At 41.8% G+C, this 12,706-nt stretch overlaps 1 protein-coding gene across 7 annotated transcripts in view; it reads right to left on the minus strand.

The window, feature by feature from the left end:
* ADGRB1 (adhesion G protein-coupled receptor B1) overlaps nucleotides 1–12,706 on the minus strand; it is a 411,983-nt gene that overhangs the window by 56,211 nt on the left and 343,066 nt on the right. For all 7 annotated transcript variants that reach the window (XM_075211647.1, XM_075211646.1, XM_075211644.1 and 4 more), the window contains 2 exons: nucleotides 9,510–9,660; nucleotides 4,390–4,459 (listed from right to left, as the gene is read on the minus strand). In XM_075211647.1, coding sequence (XP_075067748.1) covers nucleotides 4,390–4,459; nucleotides 9,510–9,660 — 221 coding nt within the window. The remainder of the gene's footprint in view (nucleotides 1–4,389; nucleotides 4,460–9,509; nucleotides 9,661–12,706) is intronic.

Raw genomic sequence — 12,706 nt, forward strand, 5'->3', positions numbered from 1 at the left:
CTGGTTAAAGCAACCCGCTCACTTTGTGAGAGTTTTGAAGGGAAGTCGAAGGCAGATGAGATGAACGATGCCTGAGTGAAGAGCTTTCTTTTTATCAAGTCTATTACGATTAATGATGACTAGATTCAAAGAAAATCAGTTATAGTGTATACTTTCTATTATTGTACTAACAATTAGCTGGTTTGGAGTGGGCTATCCCATGTGCTGAGATCATGTGACACTAATTCATGATAAATAGAGCAAGGGCCTGATTCATTAAGGAAAGTTAAGCAAAAAATGTAGTAAGTTTTCTTACTAAAGTTTTCTAGACAAAACAATGTTACAATGTAAGGGGTGCAAATTAGTTTTGCACATAAGGAAAATACTGGCTGTTTTTTTCATGTAGCACACAAAATACTTCATAGCTTTATTTTTACACTGAAATTTAAAGTTGATCTAGGACATGCCCTACCCCAACTATAAATCTGCCATTGCATTTTAAATTTACCTCCCCCTCCAATGCAACATGGTTTTGCCATACTTACTTACTTGTGCTTCACTTCCCTTAATGAATCAGGCCCAATGTGCTCAAAGCTGGCAAACTTCTTAGAGTTTGAGGATGTCACTCTCATTAATATTCATAAATATGTATATCTGTAATAACCGATTTCATGCAGACATATTAACATGAAAAATATAGTAGAAACTGTAAGACACACTAAATGCAATGTATGTTTTATTTCGTTGTCTGTATGTTCCCCAAAATAAAAAATAAAATCGAGGTCAAACCATGCTCAAATTCCCCCAACCACTTGATATAGCTGTGAGGACACGCCCACTTCCTCACAAGTCACGCCCCCCTCTAGCGGTCCAATCATCTTTATATATCTGGTTAATGTGTTGTGTGTAGGTGACAGGTCCACTTTAAGAGAACTACTTTGCACTGATTGTACGTTTGCTATTACTAATTATGATATATTTTATCAAGTTAAAAAACATGGCAGCAAATGTCCAGTAATTGCTGATTCCTGAGATCTGATGTTTATGGCTAAATTGTGTTAAAGACATAAACTATTACAGTGGATTTCAACATATGCAAAAAAACAACCGAGATGCTAAAGCATCAAACAATCTCTTATTAACCCCCCTCCCCCCTCCGCACTGCCACCATGTCTGTAGAAGAGAGCGGGTCACTGGGAGGGGGGCAGCTCACCATCTGGCCGGGTACAGCTGTTATTCTGGTCAGCGCTGTGCTCAGAAAGAAGCTGCGGAAGAGAAGATAAATACCCCTGCAGTGTGCAGGCTGCAGACACTCCTGTCATTGTACAGAGAGACTCAGGATGTGACAGTGACCAGAGGTGATGGGGGGGGGGGGGGGGGGGGGGGGGAGCCGGGCAGGATGGCTGCTGTACCAGGAGTGCAGCAAATACTGGCCCCCGCCGAGATTAAACATTGCTGCAGTCTTGTGGGTATCATTCAGGCACACAGCAATGAATACGTAACGAGGCTGCAGACTGCTCAGACATAGACTAGTATATCTTGTGTATAAAGGGGCTCTACAGTCATTTCTAATTTACTCTCTATACCCCCCCTCCCAAAAAACTATTTATTAGCTAAGCTTATACTTAAGGCTCTGACCTCTATTAGATGATGTAAAGTATTTCATCTTTATAATGTTACTTTTGTATCACTCACTGTCCTCATGTACTGAGTTATAATACTTTCCTTCCTTTATGTATCCCCCTCTCTATATTGACAATAGCTGGCGGTATAACGAGGGAGCACTTATTAGTATTTGAAGCATTTGATGGACTTCCTAGGTTACGACAATCCTGTGCTGTCCCGATTATAAATATGATAAATATTATTATAATAGTCTTGCATATTACAGACTAACCAATATGCTCTGTTTCTGAACTTCCAACTTATTTAACTATTGCTGTCATTAATGAGAACGGCGTTTATAAAGATCAATTATCCGACAAACATGTTTGTGGTACAATCGATAATTTGCGTCTTTCCTATGTTTTTGCAACCGCCGGACGCATTTGTGGTTCGTGTTCGACGTTAAAATCTAAGCTCTAACCGGATCGATCGTCTGCAAACTGGCTGGATCAAGGTCAATGAGTCAGAAACTGTAGAAAGTGCAGCGAGTTTTCAGATTGTTGTACTCATTCATCAAAACAGTTTGGGAAATGATATACGGCGGGGTCGAATATCTGATCCCGGTAACATTGTAGCTGTACCAGAGAGCGCCGTGACCTCAATCGCTAATAAATGTGATACGTTATTTGCATCCATCAGTCTCTATGAGCGGCTTCTATCGAATATTTATTTGCACGCAACGTGATCACTTGGGAGCTGAGTGAAGAATCTTTATCCTGATGAATAGTTGAAGTCTTCTTCTGGATTCTGCTATGCAGCATTTTATGTGCTTACTTTTATATTTCCAAGTATTGATTTCTGAATATAGAGTCAGGGTTATAATTCATTGATTAACCTTCATTCTGGTTTACCATTATGAAACATTCATGCTAATAGCAGATCTGCTCAAATATTGGCAACTTCTTTGCCAATATTTAGTGCTACAGTTGTTTGTGGCTTCTCGGTAAGTAAGAGGAACCCCACAGCTTATTTTGCAGTAAAGGAGTCATCTGCATTTAGTTTTTGTTTTGTTAAAATCCATCTTAAGGCAGCAAGCCCATGGAAAATACAGGTGTGTTTTTCTAACAAAAATCACTGTTACAGGCTTTAAGAATAATATTTCCCTTGATTTTCTTCTTCAGGCTTCTATTATTGATTTACCATGGCAACCACAGTCACATGGCACATGATGTAATGAGCAGAGAGGCTTTGGAACACCACTCTGAGCTCTGTCTACACTGTGACATCCTCCCTCTCTCACCTCTGCCATCACATGACATACTGAGAACTGTGAGCCTGTTTCTGTGAATGGGTCTGTGTCTGGCAGCCATTTGTGTTTGCAAACCAGAGAGCTTTTGAAAGTGACATAATGATTTGTAGTAGGATAGCTAAGGAAAATCAGATGCATGCTTAAAAGGTACCTGTATTTGACGAAAAAACAATCTTGAATGTGAGATTGATGCTTTAAGGATATGTTCGCCTTTGTGGTATGTTCCACAGGTTACCCTATATCTAACTGTAGGTTAGATACACTCTCTAGCAGGGCCACAACTAAACTGTCACAAACCTGAGCAGGTTTCAATAGCTTTTTGCGCTACTCACTTGAAAAACATCAAAGTTGGGTCTCTGACGGTTGACTCGAAACCACTGATAAGACTGACAATCTGTACAGTAAGGTACCGTTTAGATACACTCTCTAGTAGAGTTAGATACGCTCTAACAACTAGTTTGTTATAGGACAAGGTTATATTTGCAAAAAAAAAACTACTTTTGTGAGTATTTTCCTCTTTTACACAATAAAACAATCTACAAACAGACTGAGACAGAACCTCAGAATACATTGGTGGTTTATATATAATTAAGAGATGATAATATCAATAAAATATGAATGAGGGTCAGTCCTGGGCTCAGAATCCTGGTATTGAGCACATCAAGGGAACCTCTCAACGCTCTTCTAGTATAATAACAGCGAGATATCTTTTTATTTCAAGAGAAAACACATAATGTTAAAAAAAAAAATAAAAAAAATAGGGATCCTTTAAATCAGGGATCAGGTTGAAAACACCATTATGCCCAAAATACCTGCAGTCTTACATATAAAAAGCTGAGATTAACATTCTTAATGATATAAGTATATCTCAGAAGCTTATCAGATAATTGAGATAAAGTTGGGATTGTAGGGAATATATTAAGCTACGCACCATAGACCTCCTGTCAGTAATGACATTAAAGGACATGAACGTGAACCTCAGCTGGAAATGTCTTAAAAATGCTGCACTGTAAATGAGGATATATGAAGCATCTCCTGTTCTGTCTCTGGAAGATTTACATGTATCTGAGAATGATTCCTAGCAGTTACTTTGTGTTTTAGGTTAAGTGGCTCCTGTAGTCCCGTGATCCTGGCTCTCATTGGTCAGCAGCCACTGCCTGATGCCAGTGGTATTTAGATGCAAATGGGAGGAAGGAGACAGATTCACAAGGCAATCTATGAGCTTAAAAAGATACCTAGACACTGTAGCTTTGGAGAAAGAAGTGTGATGCAAATAGCAAAAGTTCTGTGATGAATTTAATGCATTATGAGGCAGACAAATCTTTTCTCTGATGTCCTATGTTCACCACACTGGATTTACGTTGGGTTAACAGGAGTCCTTTAAATAAATATGTATACAGCATAGGAGACTGCTCACACATTGTAGAGTCTTTTACATTCTGGGGGGGAAAAGGACAAGATAATAATGAGGGGTAGAAATAACCACAGTTACTTACTAGTTGGCCGATCCGTAACCCTTCGCCTTTGTAAACCCAACGGATATCGCCACTACCAGAGCTGGGAGACCTGTAACACAGGAGAAGCCGGTTCATCATATCACACAAGTCTGCTGGTTTACTTTACTTTTTTCTTTCCATTAGTCACAATGTTTATGTATTTTGTGTATATTATTTAATGTTTACCAAGTGGTGGAAGTGGAGATCTAGGGGGTAAATGTATCAAGCTGAGAGTTTTCCGGCGGGTTTGAAAAGTGGAGATGTTGCCTATAGCAACCAATCAGATTCTAGCTGTCATTTTGTAGAATGTACTAAATAAATGATAGCTAGATCTGATTGGTTTTTCAAACCCACCGGAAAACTCTCAGCTTGATACATTTACCCCCTAGAATTAGTGGTGTGTAAATTTAGAAAAAGTGGTATGAAAAATGTAATGGGAGGGTTTTACAATGAACGTATATATATATATATATATTTATTCACACCGTCACCTATCCTACTGCCTTAATTGTAACATAATATTTATATATATATATATATATATATATATATATATATATATATATATATATATATGATGTAAGTCAATGGAATGTGATAGTGTTACAATGTAGCAGCAGGAGAAGTGGAGGTCTGACATACCCCCATATACCTGTATTTTCCTACAGAAGGGAGCCAGTGATTTACATTCTGTATGGAGGTGACCCCATTGGATCTTCAGCCTACAGATAAACTATTAATCTGTCATGTAGCAGCCACAGATTGGAGGGGGTTTGACCTGCTAGGCTCTGATTGGACAGACAGACATGACATTTTCGTGTCAGGGACCAATCCCGCTTCTTGCTGGCAGGAGAGCGGTTGGTCCAGCTTGCGGTATAAAGCTTCGGTGTGGAATGTAAAGAACCAATAAAAATAAACTGAAATGATTATGACAAAACTCCCCCTCGCTTATTACTTCCCTGGCTGTCCGGGGCATCTGCGCAAAACAGATCACATAACAGAACATAAATGTTGTAGTTGGTAAAATAAACTATAAAGAGATGTTTATGGTTCAAATTTCAGCCTATTAATTCAGGAAGAACAAGTGACATCACCACAGCAATAAGCTGCCCTCTCATGAATTTTGGTTCGCTACAGAAAAACGTCTGCCTGCAACTCTTTGTGGACAGCAAGCGTACTTTAAATATCTCGGCTGAACGCTGTTACAAGTTGATACATGAGCTAAACATACATTAATTAAAGGAACATTTTCAGAAATGTGTTTTGACTATTCCCAGTAATATTTGCAGACTGAAATAAGACCATACGAGATCTATTAGTCAGCATTAATAATGCAGAATACACTCTGCGGCTGGTGGGAGAATAAAGTTCGGCTATTTAGTAATATTCTTCTCTATCAGCGGGCTCTGGAGCAGAATACATCACTGTATCATAAAGAGAATGGCAGCGTAACGCAAAACAAACAGCAGGTAAGACTTATAGGGTAATATATTTCAGCTAGTTACTAATTACAAAAAATAAGTTCATTAATTACGGCTTCATTAGAAAACCAGTAAATTGTTCAGCTATTCTGGCAGCACCTTTCCTCATAATAGAGAATTCTGAAACAAAAACTTCCCAACATCGGAGGTCTTTGCAGGGCCATCTTTTCCATTGAGCACGATGGGCAGCTGCCCGGGGGCCCCACGGGCAAGGGGGCCCCATAGGCATGGCTCTTAATGAGAATAAATAATCCTGCAAAAGAAAAAAACCTGCAAAAAAACCTTCAAGGGTCACTGAGCAAGTACATCTATCTATCTCTATCTCTATATATCTATATCTATATCTGTATACATCTATATCTATATGTCTAGGGGCCCCGGTGCACTACTTTGCCCGGGGGCCCATAATGTTGTTAAGATGGCCCTGGGTCTTCGAACCAGGACAGTGCATGAAAAGGAGCGTGAGCTTGGCACGGCTGGGATGTGGGAACTAACCTAGCAGATCTGAGGTGTAAGAGCACATTACAGTATAATTTACTTGCTCAAGTCACACAATATTTGACAGCTAAATTTAAGCTACAACTTTTGGGTGTCTCAAATAGGACATCAATGGGTATACGCCCCTTTGTGTGACCACGTCACGCTAGGTCATACCACATCCCCACGAAGGTGGGAACAGGACTTCCAAAATGCTACCTTGCCCAGTCTCCTTCCCCTAAAAACACTTCATCAAGGCCACTGAACCTGCCTCTGGTACAGACAACATTGGAGGGCAACTGTCATCTACCAACTGTCCTAGAATCAGGATGAAAGTCCTTACCCATAGGATGGAGGAGTAGTCCCCACAAATCAGGACTATCCAGCCTTTTGGGGGGTAGCTACTGTGTCTATGAATTGCCACCAGTGCTGACCAAATGCAGTACTTACTCAAATCACGGTTGAGAAGTTGAGCCGTTGAGCCCATTTTTTTTTCCGTTGCTGCCACATATAGGGGTTTAAGGATGGGTGCTCCTTAACAAGTGCTGCACCCATACAATCAGTGCAGTCCACAGTGTGTTTCTATGTTTTATGCAGGCTATTTCAGGCACAATTGTTATTTCAAGTATCAATTGTTAATCTAGTAAGCTGTAGTACTCGGCAACATAATAATTTAAGCGTGGCAACATTATTTTTGAGCAGTGTTACCTTTTGACTTCTAGAATGCTGTGAACCCAACCATTTTTATTACTATTAGGGAGACAGACCATGGATCAAATCGACAATATGTGACGTCGACCTCTATAAAAATGTCTATTAATAAAATGTCGTGTTTAGCAGAGGTGAGACAAAAAAAGACCATTTTATTGGATGTGCTAATTACTAGTTGCCCTGATAACACGCAGATTACTATAAATGTGTCTCATATTAATGACTACATGGACCAATGACTCTGTTTATTATTTGTTCTCTAATTGCATTCTGAATATTGCCAAATTCAATATCCGGTGTGTCCGTTTTATGCCAGGAAACAAATTTCGCTGCAATTATTTTCCTCCACTTGCTTCATTTCTTTTATTTTCTAAGTGCTCAGATTCTCCATGACCTGAAGAGCACATTGTTCTGTGTGTTTCTTTGTTTACCACCTTCAGCCAACGCAATTAGCAAAGAAAAGAAATTAAATGCAATAATTTGCATCCAGCCCATAAAATCAGATACTTTTTAGCAATAACGCAGAGATATGGTTATCCACAAATCACACCTCTCAGGGAAAGCTTAGGAGAACTTTTATTTCAAAGAAGACAGAATATTCAGAATATAATTAGCACTTTGTCGGCAAAGGGTAATCTGCCACCATTTGTCCCATTTCAGGGCTGGGATTCACCAATGTAAGATGCAAAGGTACATTTGGAAACACATTGAGTTGTGATTATCATATCAACGATACAATGAAGCGATCTCACAAGATCACAACTTGCTACATTGTTCCAATTATCACTTTCCGGTTCTTTTTAGATTTACTGCGGGAGGAAACAGCTGGAAATTTGGGAAAGTATAATGGATAAAATTTGAGTGCTTTAGGAAGAGTCATATTTTTAGGTTGCGCCGATTAATACAAAGGCGACACTGTAAATTGAGTATTGTAAGTGACATTGTGGAAGGCAGGTTGGCTCTTGTATGAAAACATTTCTTGCTGTGCTTTGTCCTGTACGTATATAGACAATACCCCGTTGGGGAATACAGAATATAACATTGCCATTGTGTGGTGCTAGAATGCGGCACATATAGTCTTAAACTGGAAACCCAAAAATGTATTGTAGGCAAAAAAATGGGGCTAATTCAGTTCCTGATTTCCCGCATGTGATACATTGTTGTAGCTTCACACGATACAGCCCCTAAACTTTTCGTATCATGCAACAACAAAAAAAACCACACACCTTTATTCACACCTATGTTACTTCAGGGGCGCATGCAGGATTTTTAAGGGTCCCCCCCCCCAAAAAAAAACCAGAGAGAGCTGCTGCGCATGCAGTCGCGCATGCGCAGCAGCTCCATTTCGGCGGCACTGCACTGAACAGCAGCCACGGCGCTGTCAAAGAAGCGTCCCTGGCAGTGCTGTATTGTACTACTGCTGTATAGTACAGTGCCGCTATGTAGGGACACTGTTCTTCGCGGAGGGGAGGGGTTTCTGGAGAACCAGATACCCCCCTGCGTGCGCCCCTGTACTTCCCCATTGAAAGTACGAAAAGATCTTTTCAATTGCGTAAAATAAACTGCTATCACTGTAATTTCCTTGCCAGTCATATAGCCTTAAATCTCCCTGTAATGTATAAATAATGTATATTTTGTTCCCAAAAAACTTTTATTAAAAAAAATCAATTCTAAAGCTGGACACAGCTGCTCACACCCACCGCAGATAGCAGCGATGGGGTCAAATAGCGTCTCCGATCCCTGTTCTGTTAAAGTCATCTCAGGATGACGTTAATGCTATAATCTCTATTATTGATTAGATGTTCAGCTCTAGGCTCAAATCTGAGATTGGTGTCCAACTTTCCTGCTTAACAAACCACCCGCCTGTTGTGCGCGGTCCAGCCTGCAGGCAAGTCCAGTGAACTGGGTGAAAATCAGACGCGATAAGTGTAAATTTGGGCACAAAAAGGTGATGTATTTTCATGTGCACAAAAAATTCCTCTTATCGTTCTGGATTGAACTAACCTCTGTACAGGCTATCTTATGCATCTCTCTATAACATTAACATAGTTGCCTCAAAGCATTGGGGTCATAGCTTCAATTCCAACCAGGGTCCTATCTGTGTGGAGTTTGTATGTTCCCCTTTTGTTTGCCTGGGCATCCCCTTGGTTCTCCGGTTTCCTCCCACAGTCCAAAAACACACTAGAAGGCTTCTGAAAAAATAGATCCTAGTGTGTGTGTGTGTGTGTGTGTGTGTGTGTGTGTGTCTGTGTGTGTGTGTGTGTGTTGAGAAATTTAGAGCAGGGACTGAATGATTCAATACTCTCTGCGCAGTGCTGCGTAATATTGTGTTGCTATATAAATAAACAATAATATTGTTGGTTTTGAATATTTTGACAGATGCTTATAAAACACCATATACTTTCCCACTTCTAACGCCATATAGGACCAAGTACAAACAAGGGATCTCACCCCATCCAAGGCAGAGGAAACGCTTTCGGATGATCCTGTTGCGGAGACGACCCGTCACGGCCATGTAGGATTGCCATGCTTCCGTCAGCACCCAGCAGAATGAGGATAAGAAGAAGAAATGAAGAAAGGCTGCAACCAGGGTGCATATCACCTGCGTTAGAAATGACATCATATAGAAGAGGTGATTTTATAGAAACAGCCGCAGTTGTTAATCGCAAAATAGCATGATGACCCTCTTTAGTAACTATTCATTTTGGTAGCTATTTGGTGAGGGTCATTTCTATGGCCCTCACCTTAACTTCATGGCAATTACTGCTGGACTGTACCATTTATAAGCATGGAGAGCAGAGAAGATTTGTTATTGGAGGACTCAATGATTCAAATATTCTATGAATAGGAACGTGGAAGTGATTCATCATCCAAACTGGAGCTGCAGTCACTGCCCCTCTCCAGATATTAATTTAACAGACAGGTCTAATGGAAAGGAACACCCACAGAGTTAGGTACAGTTATTAAAATGGTGTACCTTGTGTGTGATCTCACAGAATGAGCTACGAGACTAGCGGCTGCCAGTGCGCCTGCAGGTAATGAGGCACATGGCGCAGCGATTATGCAGAATAGCATTGGTACAGAGGACAGACTCCTCTGATTAAAGAGTAAGAGATTTTTAAATGTGGAACCTGACGCATGTTGGACTCCCTCATTAATTATTACTAAGGAAGGTTAATAAAGTCCCCTGCCCTGGGCCCAGGATCATCCTAATCCACCTTTGGGGTTCTTGCATTCGGAGAAATACTGCATAAAAATATGCTTAGCGATCCACAGCATACAACAGCGTTAATTGATTGTGTTTGTGTTAATTAGATACATTGTAAATCTCTGGCAAGCCAGTGGCTCTTGAGGATGGATTTGGACATTTCTGCTTATGACTGCTAAGTTTAATTAGGATTATTCGACAAATGAATCCGCTGTGAATTAGCCTGGTGCACTATGAACTTCAGAGCGTGCAAGCAAAACACAACTGTAATGTGATGTGAGAGAAAGGAATCTGTAGACAAGTGGTAAAACAATACAGTTATAACATTTGACTTTGTGCTTCCACTGGGCTTGAAAATAGGGACCGTCACTCCGGTGGGCAAATTACTGTCTGTCATAATATACAATATGGGGGACAGTGCTTATGTAAATAAAGGCTGAAAGGATTATTAATATTATTAGTCTTTATTTATAAGGCGCCACAAGATTTCCACAGCGTCGTACAGAAAAGAGAGAGTGGACCATACAGGGTAAAACAGTACAGAACAGTGAACAAAAATACCAGTACTCAATAGCTCCAAACTAAGCTTGCACAGTGGTTTTGGAGGAGAAAAATACGTAGAGACAGGAAGGAAGAGGGCCCTGCTCATAAGAGCTTACATCCTAAAGGGAGGTTAGACAGACAGGAGGCACAAGGGGATCAATCGCAAGAGGAGTGAGAAGCGAGACAGGGAAGGAGAAGTGAGTATATCAAGCATGGAGAGAAGGTTAGGTGGATGGCTAGTAGGCTTTGAGGAACATATGAGTTTTAAGTGCCCGTTTGAAGGTGCACAAATTAGGGGACAAACGGATGGAGGGAGGGAGGTTGTTCCAATGAAGAGGGGCAGCCCAGGAGAAGTCTTGGATTCTTGAGTGGGAAGAGGTGATCAGAGTGGAGGAGATGCGACGGTCATTGGCCGATCTAGGCAAACGGGTAGGAGTGTGAATGGAGAGGAGGTTGGAGATATAAGGGGCAGTGGAGTGGGAGAGAGCCTTGTAGGTGAGTGTGAGGAGTTTGAAAAGGATTCTGTGGGGGCAGTGGTGGTATAATCAGTGGGGGCAGTGGTGGTATAATCAGTGAGGACAGTGTAGGTATAATCAGTGGGGACAGTGGTGGTATAATCAGTGGCGGTATAATCAGTGGGGGCAGTGGTGGTATAATCAGTGGGGGCAGTGGTGGTATAATTAGTGGGGGCAGTGTAGGTATAATCAGTGGGGGCAGTGGTGGTATAATCAGTGGGGGCAGTGGTGGTATAATCAGTGGGGGCAGTGTAGGTATAATCAGTGGGGGCAGTGGTGGTATAATCAGTGAGGACAGTGTAGGTATAATTAGTGGGGGCAGTGTGGGTATAATCAGTGAGGACAGTGTAGGTATTATCAGTGAGGACAGTGTAGGTATAATCAGTGGGGGCAGTGTAGGTATAATCAGTGGGGGCAGTGGTGGTATAATCAGTGGGGGCAGTGGTGGTATAATCAGTGGGGGCAGTGTGGGTATAATTAGTGGGGGCAGTGTAGGTATAATCAGTGGGGGCAGTGGTGGTATAATCAGTGGGGGCAGTGGTGGTATAATCAGTGGGGGCAGTGGTGGTATAATCAGTGGGGGCAGTGGTGGTATAATCAGTGGGGGCAGTGGTGGTATAATCAGTGGGGGCAGTGGTGGTATAATCAGTGGGGGCAGTGTGGGTATAATCAGTGGGGGCAGTGTAGGTATAATCAGTGGGGGCAGTGGTGGTATAATCAGTGGGGGCAGTGGTGGTATAATCAGTGGGGGCAGTGGTGGTATAATCAGTGGGGGCAGTGTGGGTATAATTAGTGGGGGCAGTGTAGGTATAATCAGTGGGGGCAGTGGTGGTATAATCAGTGGGGGCAGTGGTGGTATAATCAGTGGGGGCAGTGGTGGTATAATCAGTGAGGACAGTGTAGGTATAATCAGTGGGGGCAGTGGTGGTATAATCAGTGGGGGCAGTGGTGGTATAATCAGTGGGGGCAGTGGTGGTATAATCAGTGGGGGCAGTGTGGGTATAATTAGTGGGGGCAGTGTAGGTATAATCAGTGGGGGCAGTGGTGGTATAATCAGTGAGGACAGTGTAGGTATAATCAGTGGGGGCAGTGGTGGTATAATAAGTGGGGGCAGTGGTGGTATAATCAGTGGGGGCAGTGTAGGTATAATCAGTGGGGGCAGTGTAGGTATAATAAGTGGGGGCAGTGGTGGTATAATCAGTGAGGACAGTGTAGGTATAATCAGTGGGGGCAGTGGTGGTATAATCAGTGGGGGCAGTGGTGGTATAATCAGTGAGGACAGTTTAGGTATAATCAGTGGGGGCAGTGGTGGTATAATCAGTGGGGGCAGTGGTGGTATAATCAGTGGGGGCAGTGTAGGTATAATCAGTGGGGGCAGTGGT

Source organism: Mixophyes fleayi, chromosome 5 (genome assembly GCF_038048845.1).
Source record: "Mixophyes fleayi isolate aMixFle1 chromosome 5, aMixFle1.hap1, whole genome shotgun sequence".
NCBI lineage: Eukaryota > Metazoa > Chordata > Amphibia > Anura > Limnodynastidae > Mixophyes > Mixophyes fleayi.